This window comes from Myotis myotis, unplaced genomic scaffold, assembly GCF_014108235.1.
Source record: "Myotis myotis isolate mMyoMyo1 unplaced genomic scaffold, mMyoMyo1.p scaffold_m19_p_3, whole genome shotgun sequence".
Lineage (NCBI taxonomy): Eukaryota > Metazoa > Chordata > Mammalia > Chiroptera > Vespertilionidae > Myotis > Myotis myotis.
Window position 1 is genome coordinate 41,417,785 of NW_023416335.1, and position 13,670 is coordinate 41,431,454.

General features: G+C 40.8%; 1 protein-coding gene across 8 annotated transcripts in view; it reads left to right on the top strand.

The window, feature by feature from the left end:
* Positions 1-13,670, top strand: part of ABCC4 (ATP binding cassette subfamily C member 4) — a 226,675-nt gene that overhangs the window by 97,501 nt on the left and 115,504 nt on the right. For 7 of the 8 annotated variants that reach the window (XR_004965841.1, XR_004965842.1, XM_036297857.1 and 4 more), the window contains 5 exons: positions 1,425-1,634; positions 2,834-2,974; positions 3,394-3,431; positions 3,853-3,947; positions 5,737-5,883. Coding sequence is in view for 6 of the 8 variants with exons in the window: in XM_036297857.1 (XP_036153750.1) it covers positions 1,425-1,634; positions 2,834-2,974; positions 3,394-3,431; positions 3,853-3,947; positions 5,737-5,883 (631 nt within the window). In the remaining 2 variants the exon portion in view is untranslated. The remainder of the gene's footprint in view (positions 1-1,424; positions 1,635-2,833; positions 2,975-3,393; positions 3,432-3,852; positions 3,948-5,736; positions 5,884-13,670) is intronic. The other variant, XM_036297853.1, reaches the window with a different exon arrangement.

A 13,670-nucleotide genomic window follows, 5' to 3' on the forward strand; every position in this document is an offset into this window, starting at 1 on the left:
CCCTGTGCATCTCACAGGTGCTAAGTAGAAAGTGGTAATTTCATTAAGTGAGGTGTATGCATGTTGCCTCGCAAGTGGAACAGGACACAGTACTATATCATGCATAATTTCCTAATTCTGCAGTATCAAATGGTTTCCCAAGGCTTCACTGGGTTTTTCTTGGTGGGCCACCTTGGGGGGGATGGAATGAGGGGGACACCAGGAGGGCTGGGCCTTTTTCCTTCTGATCTGCCTTAACCAGGGCTGACCTTTGATTTGTTTTGCATCCTGGGATTTTGCCCAGTATTTGTTTACTGCTGAGTAAGTCAGCTAAGTCTTATTCCACAGGGTGAGAAATAGTGAAAACATCTGCATATTTTTTAAAAATCTATTTTATTGATTTTTTACAGAGAGGAAGGGAGAGAGATAGAGAGTTAGAAACATCGATGAGAGAGAAATATCGATCAGCTTCCTCCTGCACACTTCCTACTGGGGATGTGCCTGCAACCCAGGTACATGCCCTTGACCGGAATAGAACCTGGGACCTTTCAGTCCGCAACATCTGCATATTTTTTATATAACTTTGTAAGGACAGGAAGCTACATAATGAAGTGTCACAAGTGTTCAAAAATATTATTTGATTGGCTGTAACTTGAGCGGTTGACTGACTGGGGAAAGCCTAGCTGGCTGCTTGTGCTTGTTTCTCAGTTTTGTTTTCTTGGATTTGAGTGCATCGATCCTGGGGCAGGTTTTGGGTTCCTTGTGTAGTCTACGGAGGCATTAGGGCCATCCCAGTCTAATGGACTGTGTGTTTAATTATTTTAACACACGGAATATTGTACTTCCTGAGTTTCGGGGGGCAATTTTAGAGTAAAGACCATGAAGATGCAGCTCATGGGTTGTGTCCAGAGCTGGTCCCCACAGGTCTCGAGCCATCGGGGCACATGGCAGGCACTGTGACTGTGGTCTGCAGTGATTTGATGAGTGACTTTTACCTATATAGGAGCGCTTGTGCATCAATTTTAAGTTGTTTTTTTTCCTGGAATATCCTCCCTAGTTGACTGTGTTCTTTTCAAGTCTGCTTGTTAAATGAGACTTACCTCAATTTCCATGTTGTCTAAAAAGATTTCTGATGTTCCCACCAACATCTATACTTTTGGCTTCCTTAAATGGCCATGGTAGTTATGTCAGTGATATCCACTTTTAACACACAATTCCCCATTTTCTTCATATCGCCTAGCACCTAACACAGGGTTTAGCAGAGAATGCTCAATTCCGCATTGAATTAAACTAAATTTGTTAACCAGAATTCCAGACTGAATGATAATTTTCTTACAAAAATCATAATTTAAGACCAATGAACATTTCTTGAGTAGTTATTACATTGGATTATTATTATCAAATGTGCAAATAGATTTATCTCAAATTCTTTATTTTTATTTTAGGGTAAAATGGTGCAAAAGGGGACTTACACCGAGTTCCTAAAATCCGGGGTAGATTTTGGTTCCCTTTTAAAGAAGGAAAATGAGGAGGCTGAACAAGCTTCCATTTCAGGAAGCCCCACACTGAGGCATCGGACCTTCTCAGAATCTTCAATTTGGTCTCAACAGTCATCTAGACCCTCGTTGAAAGATGGTGCCCCAGAGAGCCAAGCTGTGAGTATCTCATCATGCAACGTGCCCTGGCTCTGTCTGCTCTTAGTGGCTTCATGGACCTGAGATTTGACAGTCTGTTCCATGCTTCTGTGTCTCTGGATCTATTGTGTTCATCAGTTTATTTTGCTTATTAGATTCCACATGTGAGTGAGATCATGTGAATGTGTAATCTAAGTCCTCCAGGCAGAATTGCAGAAATGCACTAGATCTTCCTTTAAAATATGCACTGTATTCTTCGATATGTGAACCCTACCATCCAAGTCCAGGGCTTGGATGGTTCAGTATTCGAATTAGTCTCTCACATTTGAAACTCAGGAATCACTCTTTACAACAAATTGATTCAGATCATACAGTCTCCCTTGTTATTCAAACTCTGATCGCTCCATTTCGATGTTCTGACTCAGTTTACTGTATTTAGCCAATATTTTGAACTCCTCCTGTGTTTCATGTTTCCATTATTGAGTGACACTAATAGTGATACATTGGTTCCCTATCATCTATACATATAAAAACCTAAGTGACTGGCCAACCATCTAACCGTCCAACCAGTAGCTATGACGTGCACTGACCACCAGGGGGCAGACTCTCAATGCAGGAGCTGCCGAGCTGCAGTGACTTGGCAGCTGCAGTTCTCGGGTGACGCACCTGGAACCAGAGTGGAGGGAGCCCAATTCTGGGGTGTGTCACCCGAGAACCACCCTCTCGCAATCTGGGACCCCTCGGGGGATGTCAGAGACCTGGTTTCAGTTCAGTCCCTGTAGGCCAGGCAGAGGGACCCCACCAGTACAAAAATCCATGCACCAGGCCTCTAGTTTTGTATATTGTTTTGGAACTTGCTTCTGCATTTATATGTGAATCCAGTATGTTGTGCATGTGCTGGAAATCACGGCATTAAGTAAAGACACACAACAATGATAACCTCATGCAAATGATACTTTCTTATTTCTAAAGATTCCAGGAAGTGGGATGGCTGGGTCCAAGGGCAAATGTGTATATGGTGTGGCTAGATCTTTCCACACCATATACACATTTGCCCTCTCTGTAGGAGATACAACATTTCTCTGTAGGAGATGTACCATTTTACACTTCTACCAGTACATGTGATGTGCGTGTTTTCCCATGGCTTTGCCAATGGAGTGAACTTTTGAAATTTGGGCATCACTTAAAGTTTTGTCTCTCACTGCCTTTTTCCTTCCCAGGTTGAGAATGTACAGGTTGCAGTAACCGAGGAGAGCCGTTCTGAAGGAAAAATTGGTCTTAAGGCCTACAAGAATTACTTCATAGCCGGTGCTCACTGGTTCACCATCATTCTCCTCATTCTAGTCAACATTGTGGCTCAGGTACTTAGGGACATTTGTTTTTTTGTGTGTGCCCTCAGCTTGATATCTACAGTAACATTTATATTTTTACTGTATCTGTTCATACTACATTCCTGTATTTTGCAGTTCACTTGGGTTTGCATTGAAACGTACTATTTGTGGGGATCGGAAAAAGTGATGCCTACTGGTGTCACATGTCCATTACAAGGAACTTCTAGGGGGGAAAACGGGATGCCTTTTAAAGATTTAAAAATGTACTGTGCACTTACTTGACCTGTTGCTATCCGGGATGTGGGGTTTGGCACAACCGTGACCTGAGCTTGAAGGACCCTCCCCGTTTTCTGGGGCCTTTCCATTACTCATTTTAGTGAGTGACAGTTTTTGAGCTGAAAAGTCATGCTAGTGTTTGACCGTTGTGTTTGTTTGTTTCCCTGCCCTAGCTTTCCTATGTTCTTCAGGACTGGTGGCTGTCATACTGGTGAGTTATTTCTGGTCTGGTCGGAGGTGCTATAAAATCGAGGTGAAGTCTCCCTTCCCTGCAGAAGCAGCGGGGGTTGTGGGGTTTGCTCCCCCTCCTCCTCCTAGAGACCTCACTTAGTTTCCCTGAAGAAAAAGAAAGTTCTTGCTGGTGGACCATGACCCTCCCCCGGTCTCTCCTATGTCGGATCCTCAGCAGGTCTTCACAGTCAATTCTGAGACCTCAAAGTCATGATTCAAATTGAATTTTTATAAGGTAGACAGGCACCCACAGGACCCTGTGAGCTGGGAGTCATCTTCCAGCATAGAACATGTCTCCCAAGTTGAGGATAAGTGGGTTTTTTTTGTTTTTGATTTTGTTTGTTTTGGTATTTACCTAAATTCCATCTATGGTTTAATATTTTTCCTGCCTTGTTCCATAGGGCAAATCAACAGAGCGCTGGGAATGTCACTGTAAATGGACAAGGAAATGTAACTGAGGAGTTGTCTCTTAACTGGTACTTAGGGATTTATTCAGGTAAAGTGTCATCACTTGGTCTATTATATGAGAGTCTGAGGTGCTTACAATGAGCCTGTGTGAGGAACTAGGCTTCCGGGAGTAATTCAGTAATGTCTTAACAGATTAAGGGTCTGAGTCGCATTTACTCTGTGAATTAATTAGAATAATTATTTTTTTAAAAATCTACTAGAAGAAAGAGGTTCAGTGAAGACTCTTAATTTGCTCTGTACTGGATTTTGGAAGTTAAACCGGGATTGAGCATTCAGAAAATCAGCCACTGGAAATATGTGGCTATTGTCTATTCTAATAGGTTGCTTTAGCTAAATCTTATATTATTATAAGGATGGGCAAGGGGATTAGAAACGGATCCCCACCCTCTGGTTCGGATTGTTCCAATACTGTTTGAATAAACCCTGGCTTTTGTTGAACTTGGATGCAATCCTCTGGCAGCAAGGCCCCCCAAATAAAAGCATTATTCCCTTGCAGGTATGCAAAGCTTCCCTCACCGTGCTGCTCATCTCATGGGCTTCACTAATTACTTAAGAGGGAAGCTAAGCAGGGAGAAACCCAGTGTCTGGGAATTAGGCTGCCTTCTCTTTCTTACCTCGAGATCACAATGTTATCGCCTTCCCAACTGTGGGAGTAATTTAACATCTGGCTTGACAGGCCAGCATTACCACCGCGCTCCATTTTCACAAGAGTGCTTAGAATATATGTAGCATTCCATACTTTTTAAAGAAACTCCTCATCTAAAATTTTAAGTATCCCCACAGGTATCACTCATGCATGCTTTCCTCAAAGCTAGAGTGAGTCATGTTTGTAAGAATCCACTCATTGAAAGGTGGTATTTATTTCATTGATCACTCGCTAAGAAATCTAAATCCATTTGCTGTTTACCTTCCATATTGGTGGACAATGGATGACCTAAAGGAAGAGGGAAATGGTTCTGTCATATATTCATGTAGGATGATGGGCTACGGAAAATGCCTGTTGATGGAATTAAGAAATCTGACCAGCTTTCAGAGTTTGAACAAATGATGTGTTATCTGAAGGGGGAAAAAGTACTTAGTGGAATATTTATTGCAAAAGTTATCCTCACTTTATTTAGCATTGTGAGTTCCAGAGATGTTAGGAGAGCTATTTTAATGTGCATAGTAGGTATTCATTTATGTCATTAATAAAATATATAATTTAAATGATTATGTTCATATAAAATGCTTTATTTATATAAAGCACTTAGTGAGATTAGTTCCTCATTCAGGTTAATTATGTTAAAATATGATTTGTATTTTCTTGTAATTCAGTTATTTAAGAGGCTTTCTAATTGCAACTTAAGATGGTATTTTTATATTCTTTAAAGGCACTTGGGCATTTTTTACAAGGAAATGGTCAATTATTTCTCCTCTTTCCTGTTAATATCATATGCTGTTATCAAAACATACCACAATTTTAGAATATGGGACACAGTTGTAAGTAGTAAGATTTGGAATATGAAGAAGGGAAGATCAACTACTTTTTATAATTGTCTTTCTTCTGAGTTTTTAATAGACCATGTAATTGAATTAGGAAAGACTAGAATGAAACTGTAGTTTACACCTGATTTTTCCCCGTGTAGTTTCTATTTGAGAGAAAAATAAATTATTTTATATTCTTTATAAATGTATCTTGCAAATGCATTAAACTCTTAATAGAGCCCAGATCCTTTATGGAATAGAATACGTGATCTCTTTATAAGCTGCCTGCCACCCTTTAGCATTGTTGAAGGGAGTGCAGAGACCCTGTGCTGAGGGATGTTTCTTCGTTTCAGGTTTAACTGTGGCTACCGTCATTTTTGGCATAGCACGATCTCTGTGGGTATTCTACGTCCTAGTTAACTCTTCCCAGGCTTTACACAACAAAATGTTTGAGTCCATTTTGAAAGCTCCGGTACTGTTCTTTGATAGAAATCCAATAGGTAAGTCAGATACCAAGTTTATTGGTAAATATGTCTTATTAACACATTTAATGTCTGATTGCGTTTCAGTGTTTGAAAGTGGAGACAACGCTTGGAATCAAATCACTCTGTGTGTTGATTCACTTTCTATAAAGAGCTTCACTGATTTCCTCCCAGAGAAAATCAGAATAGAGGGGCATACAAGCTTTTATTCCAGTTTGTGTGTGTGGAAAGATAAACGAATGTTCACTCTGCAGAATGACTAAGGAAGCCATTTGCTGCGTGGCATATGAAACACCACACATTCAATGCAGATGTATTTAAATGTGGTTGATCAGCTGCCTAAACATTGGCTGGAGTACATAGTGTGAAGCTGGGCCACCCTTTAGGAAGGCCCTTCTCACAAGGAATCTCTCCGCATGAGACAGGCTGTGTGTTTCTTTCATTGCCCATCCATGTCTAAACCAGAGCTCTTGCACCAGCTCTGTGAGGTTTACCTAAAATGGTTATGAAAAGTTAATTAAAATGCAAGCTGGGTGAAATGCAAACATCCTATCCTCTTCAGTAAAAGCTATGAACTGTAGTTTTAAACTAGACTTCTGGTTACCTATTTGAGGCTTGGTCCTACCTGACAGGTGGGTTGCCGGGAGTAATTTTGTTGGTATGCGTGTACCTGGTGGTTTCTAAGCGGTGGATGCCTCCACTCAGAGGCCCTGACTTGTCTTGTTTCTGAGGGTAGCCTCTTGACGTGGGTTCCTATGAAGAGGTAGGTCATCAGCACACATCCCCACTCTGCCCAATTGGTTAGACTTGTGGGGAAGCCCAGGGCGGCTTTGCTTTTGCAGGTAGTGATTGACAGAACCTGTGGAGGCAGGGAGGCAGGTTGGAGGGAGCACAGGGTGGGTAGCCTTGGTCTGGCTATTTTTTAAAAATATATATATTTTATTGATTTTTTACAGAGAGGAAGGGAGAGGGATAGAGTCAGAAACATCGATGAGAAAGAAACATCGATCAGCTGCCTTTTGCACACTCCCCACCGGGGATGTGCCTGCAACCAAGGTACATGCCCTTGACCGGAATCGAACCCGGGATCCCTCAGTCTGCAGGCTGACGCTCTATCCACTGAGCCAAACCGGTCAGGGCTGGTCTGGCTATTAACTTGCCATGTTACCTGGGCCAGAGCACGGAGATATTATTGGGTAGGCGAATCTCAAAGCAGGAAGTTGTGGTTAAAAGTGTGGTCTCCAGAGCCTGCTGCCTGGTGTGAATTCCTAAGTGATAACCAGTTATAGTTGCATTGATATTTATGTCCTAGTTACTTAATTTCTCTGTGCCTGGTTTTCTCCTCTGTAAAGTGAGGATGCTGTTCACACCTTCCTTGCTCAGATATTGTGCAGATTAAATAGGTTGATAGAATCACAGTGCTCAGACCATGGCCGGTGCCTGGTGAGCCTCGGCAACGACGCCTCGGCACTTCCTCGCCTGTAAAGTGGAAATAAATGACTGCCGCCGCCCTCTCTGTTTCACAGGACTGTTGTGAGGATGAAATAAGACTCTTCCGGAAAGCGCCTTGTGTAGATATTTAGTCAACACATGTTTAGTCCAGGCACTGTGCGAAGCACCGGGAATTGTAAACTGCAGAGGCACACACAATGGACAGCGTTATATAGCTGTGGTTAGCAAGTGATCGGAAGACTTAGGTAGTCTTACAGCCGTAAAGTCGCACCCCTCTGCCGGTTAATGTGAAAGCTACAGTCATTAAGTGTGGAGCACCAAATGGGACTGCATTTCTGTCATCGCTGCCTCTGAATGCTGGTGACCACCATTAACCGGACTCTTCCATGTGCAAGCCCTGTGGGTTTAGTTATTATTCACAGATTTGGGACCAAGTCTCAATCTACGAGGTTGCTAATCTCAGAGCGGCACCGGAGCACTTATCCTGCCTCCCCCTACTGTATCTATTGCAGGACTGATTCCGTCAAGAAAATAGAAGCCTCCATAACCATGGTCGGCACACTGTGGCTCGCAAGCCGCAGTGTGCCGACCACTGCCCCACTGTCCCACTGCCCCATAAGAACGCCAGAGATAGGCCTTGCTTGCCCAAAATGTTGAGGGCTCATGAGTTATTTGCTCTTTTAGTGGTAGACTAAAAGGTGCTTTTAATTAAAGAAATTTTTAATTTGGTGCAATGTTGTTCACACTCATTCATGGGTACTTCCATCCCAGGTGTGTTGTCTCCCTTCTAGTATTTCCTCCCAGATCCCCTGCATTTTATTTTGTTCATCAGAGGGGGACACTTTGCAAGTATGCAGAGAACCAGGCCTCCAGGGCAGAGTCCTGAACCAGCCACCTGCTGCCCTGCCAGAATCCAAGTTCACCTACTCTGACTTAAGGAGAAGGACAAGGGAGACCTGGAAGTGCAGCTTTCTTCTCAATAGCCACGTTTCTCTGAAGGTTACCATTCCAGAGCTGATTTGTAAGAAGGTTCCATTGCTCCAAGCTGCATGACCATGTTACTCTCCTCTTTAAATCCATAAGGTCGCACGAAGTTTCCTTGTTTAGTTGTGTATATAACATGATACTTTCTTGTCTACTGATATTTCATAACCTTATATATTAGCTATTTGGGTAAAATTTGAATCAACTAGTGTGAGGCCTTACAATGGCAAAAACTAGTTTTCTTCTTTTTCCCTTCCTTGCTCTCAGCCATCTCTGTTTTTTATTCTCTCCCCCTGAGATGTATTTTGGTAATGGTATTGTGTGTGTCTATTTAGGAGCCGCACTTTTTCAACTGCCATAATGTTTTCTACTCATTTTGATTGCAACTCGAGTTGTCTAGTGTCACATGATGTGTCCCCTGCTGTTTGCCACTTTGCCTCTTCCCAGTCGACCTTTGTCCTCTGTCATCGTAGCTCCTTTTAGTTCTATGAGCTCTTAACATAAGGGTAACGCAATCCCAGGTCAGCAGTAAGTCCTTCAGAAGTTACAAGATAATTTCTGTTTTAAATTTAAGTCCTGTTTTCCTTGCACACCCAGAATTCATTTCATTTTTTTACATCTGGCACTAGAGGGCAGCATGATCTACATTATCTCCGGGATATAGTGTACGCAGGGCACCTTACTGCAAAACCTGGCTGTTTTTCTTTGAAAGCTTTCTTGGAAATTCCATTTTTATAGCTTGGGTCTTTGTAGTTTGTAGCGTTGATATGAGATTTTAAAAGCATTGTCGTGATTTATTATATTTGACACATTAAACTCTTGGGTTTATAAAACATTATTCCCAGCATTGTCCCAGAATATCTAGTATTTCAAACCAGGTTACTTGGATTTTTTTAATTGACACCTTCTTTCCTAGTAACCGGGATAGGCAGCTGCTGACATATTGACTGGATGAATTTTAATTGGGAAAGGGTAGAATATGGTCATTTGTATGACCTGAGTCAAACATGAGTTCAGGGAGACATATGAACCAGTTTCTTCACTTTTCTTCCACGCCATCAGCCAGCAGAGACATTTTATTCTTATCAAGTCTCTTGAATTTCTCCCTTTGTTTTGGAGACAAGATGAGTGGATAGTTGTCTTGTTTGTTTCATGCCCAACTGTGGTGACGTAACACTTGGCCGAGAGGGTTGACTATAATGAATTCCAGACAAATATTTGTTTATTTGCTTTCTGTGTGTTAATTTGGCTTTAAGACACTGAGCTCCTGGTGTCAGTCGATGATGTTTGTTTATTCCCTCATTTTGGGCTGTGGCCACTATGTTCATGTCACACGACTGAATTTTGTACAGTGGTGTGTGCGCGTGTGCGTGCGCATGTTTGCTAACTTATGCATTCAGTGTAGAAAAAAGTGCAAATTCATATTATTTTGCTCTTTACCAATTAAGTTAAGTTAGGGCTAAAACACTATAGAGAGAAAAGTAAACGTGCTACTGTCTTTTGCCATTTTTGCTCTTCTGGTGGAAGGTACTTGGCCCCATTGAGGTGCATGGGAAATGGATGTTTGCATTAGAGTTAAGCGAGACGTTTTCTTGTACGCTCCCTAATCAACCTGCCTGAGTGGAAAGTGAGGCTCGGTGGGTGATTTCACAATCTAAGATCCCTGGGTTAGGATGTGCGTTGTGTAGGAGTTGAGGGTTTGGAGGAATAGGGTTTGAGCCATTGTCCTGATCCTTCTACCTGGAAATGGACTCCTTCGCACCCACTGTAACTTGCTAAATAAATACCTTGCGGAGAAGCGCAAAGTGAAGCGGCACTGTGAGCTTTTTGTCCTTTCAGAGAACCTGTCTTGCTTTGCTATTCATAAAATCAATCCTCAACATCCCTCTGCCTTGCCAGAAAGGGAGAGTCGTCAGTAGAGAAGAAAGGTAATTGTAAGGATACCTATCTGTCTGTTCAGTTCAAATGACCACTGGGGTTAGTGCTAAATGCATATTTTTAACAAGTATAATACTTCAGCACTGTCAAAATTACCTTGACGATAATAGACCTGTTAAATTATAGCTCTGTAAGTTAGGAGGTGAGATGGCTTTGCTTAGCACACATTAATCTATGCCTGTTCACACAAGTGATTCTGCTGAGCAGGGAGCATGTTAGAACAAGAAATACTGGTCCTAAAATCTCTGATTTATGGTAGGTGTTGTTTTGACAGAGCATCATTCAGACGATTTACAAGGCAAGGCTTCGTGTTAAAATATTTCACCAGTGTCATCATTCGTCACCGACATAAATATTCAGTAGTGATGCTTGGAAATTGGTAATATGCCCATTCATGCCAAATCACTCGCTATGTTTCCTTTCAAGTGAGATCTGTTTGTGGATATGGTTAAAAGAAACTACGATTTTTCTTCCTTGAGAGCAGATAAGCTGTAAGAAATTGAGAATAAGAATAACAACCCTCCTGACAGCTTTCATGTAACTCATCTTGCCCAGGTTGCTTTTAGTTCTGGCTGAAGTCCTCCTGGCTTTTTGTTTTCTTCTTCCTTTTCTTGCTTGATGCACATTGTAAAGAACATATTTATAAGTACATTAGTTAAACTGGCTTTTTGTGTTCAAAGGAAGAAGTTAGTCATCATCAGAAAAGCTTTGTTGCAAAACAAAAACACACATTTCCCCTTTCATTTTTCCTTGTTAATAATAACAAATGCAAGTGACTGTAAAGGGAGTAACACAAAAGATTGCATCAATCACAGTGATTCTCAATAGCCACATAAATATTATTTTTTCAGGTTTGAATGAAACAGCTAATAGTTTGAAGTAGGTGTGGTAATTAAATCCTGTCGGGCTGTCACATATTAAGAATAATGTTTTTTTCACATAACAATGGTTATATGTACTTAAACTCTTATCAGGGTGATATTAAGTCATATTTTATGGGAGTTGCTCATTTACTGCTAATGGTATCATAAAAGCCTTTGTTACGAGTTTAAATAGTTACATAATTACATATATTTGCTTAATATTGTTATTTTGTCAGTAATCGCTATAAAGGTGATTATTATGCCCTTGACCACGGCTGGTAAATATTGCACCATTTTGGTGTGTATTTTTAATCTACTAGAATGTTCTGATTACTCCTTATTCATGTTTTTTTTTCTCTCCATGGTAATCGTACATGAAACTACTGACGACTTAGTAGCAGAAAAAGCACTGTGTTTGTGATTGTCCAGTAAAATATTACAAAGATAAGATTTGGGAAGCCTGTGTCTTCTTCAGGGTTGTTTTGTAGTCATGTAATCTCTGGATAATGTAACGATGGTATTTGACTTGCGTTTTTTTTTTCTTTTTCTTTTTCAAATCATGAATATATTAAGTGGAACATATACATCTCTCATAAGTTCACTCACTACACTACTCTACTGTTTGTGACTCTGATGTTAATGCCCCAAGCTCCCAGGTTTTTAATGGTTTGATGTCCTAGAGCTTAGAGCTGGGCAGTCTTTGGTACTCAAGACTTCCTTGGTGTATCCCATTTTCTGATATTAATATGCCCAATAATTTGGTGTTATATGGGATATGTGATGTATGGTATTTTATAAATTGGATAATTTATAAGGTTTACAAATCATTTAATTTATAGTGATTCAAAACTGTCACTTAAAGGCCTCTCCCTCCCTCCCTCCTTCCCTTATTACTTCAACATTTTAGCTTTTTGTGATGGAAAATGCATCAGTCTTTTTGTGGCATAGTTCATTACTTTTGTACAACCACTTCCAGAGAAGTTAGAATAGCTTTTTGGGCCAGTTCCCACATGAATAAATATGGAGAAGTATATTACTGAGAACCTAGTATGTATAAAGCATAGTCTCCTGACACTAAGTGGAAATCGATGCGGATTGGCTGGGTTGAAATTCCGTACAGTTTTGCTGTAATGTCAAGTGCTTCCCCTGAAATATATGTGTGCTTTTTTGTTGTTGTTAATGTGCCTGATTTATTTACTTACACTTTGTTAATTCTCGACCGAGGATATTTTTTCCATTGCTTTTGAGAGAGCGTGAAAGGGAGGGGGAGAGACAGAGAGAGAAACATTGATGTGAGAGAGACACAGTGATTGGTTACCTCTCGCACGTGCGCCAGCCGGGACCAAGCCTGCGAGCCTGCAACCGAGGTATGTGCCCTTGACAGGAATCAGTCTGCGGGCCAGTGCTCTAACCACTGAGAAAAACTGGCTAGAGCTATTTATATATCTATTTTATATTAGAAGATTCTGAAGAGAAACCAACATGTAGTTATCTGAGACAGATGCACAGGCAGCGAGTGACCCTTGGGTGCCTGTCTGGTGCACATCCCTTAGCTTGGTTCTTGTTCTGCACACGCCCCTGTATTTTCTCCTTGAGGTGTGTTTCCTGTAAGCAGCTCTCATAAATGAGACAACTGGTGAAATCAATCACTTTCAATTCACCAAAAGAGCATTTGTTGAGTTTAATTTTTGAATTCTTCACCCAGATAGCTCCCATTTCCGGCTTTAGAGTTCAAGCTTGTGCCCCTCCACAGCAAACAGCTGTTGATTATTGGCATTTGTTACTTCGTTTTATGAATCTATTTTGATTTACTCTTCTCATCGGTTGGTTCATCTTGGTTGTCAGAGAGAGTAAGATTTGATGTTGAAGCTTTCTTACGAGACCATGGGGCAAACTTTTATTTTCATTTTATAATTGAAATCTTCATCTTCATCTTATCATTTCTTCCCCGGCCACTTTATTTTGAACATTGTTATTTGTTTTGCCATGAGGAAATTGGGAAAAATCCAAATATTTATAACATCGAGCCTGACGTTTCACTTCACAAAGTTTTGGTGGTGTTTTTAATCACATCTTTATAGTACTTGTCAAAATTACAGTTAAATTATAATTTAGGTAATTATGTGTTGAATGCCTGTCTCCCTCTTAGCCTTGGGCTCTTTATTAAGTGTATCTATTGTGTTACTACGAAAGCCGCTGAGCCCCGGATTGGGCACGTTGTAGCTGATTAGTAAGTATTTGCAGGCCGGATAGAAGAAGGGATGGTTTCAGGAGTGTACTTGCACCTCTCCATGCCCCACCCATAAAGAGCAATGGAACTTTACAGTGTTGAAATAGAATTAGAGTCTTTATCTTATCCTTTGTTTTTTATATTAAATTGAACTCTCCCCTATAATTTATTTTCAAATGTAGAATTTCTAATAGGTTATGTTGTTTCTGTTATGTGATGGCATGAAGAGAAAACCGTATATATTGGTTCATGGAACTATACTATTCAAGTTCTGTTGTCTGCCAATCAAGGAAACGAAACCATCAAACACCTGATACATTTCTTTGGGGATTAGTTGT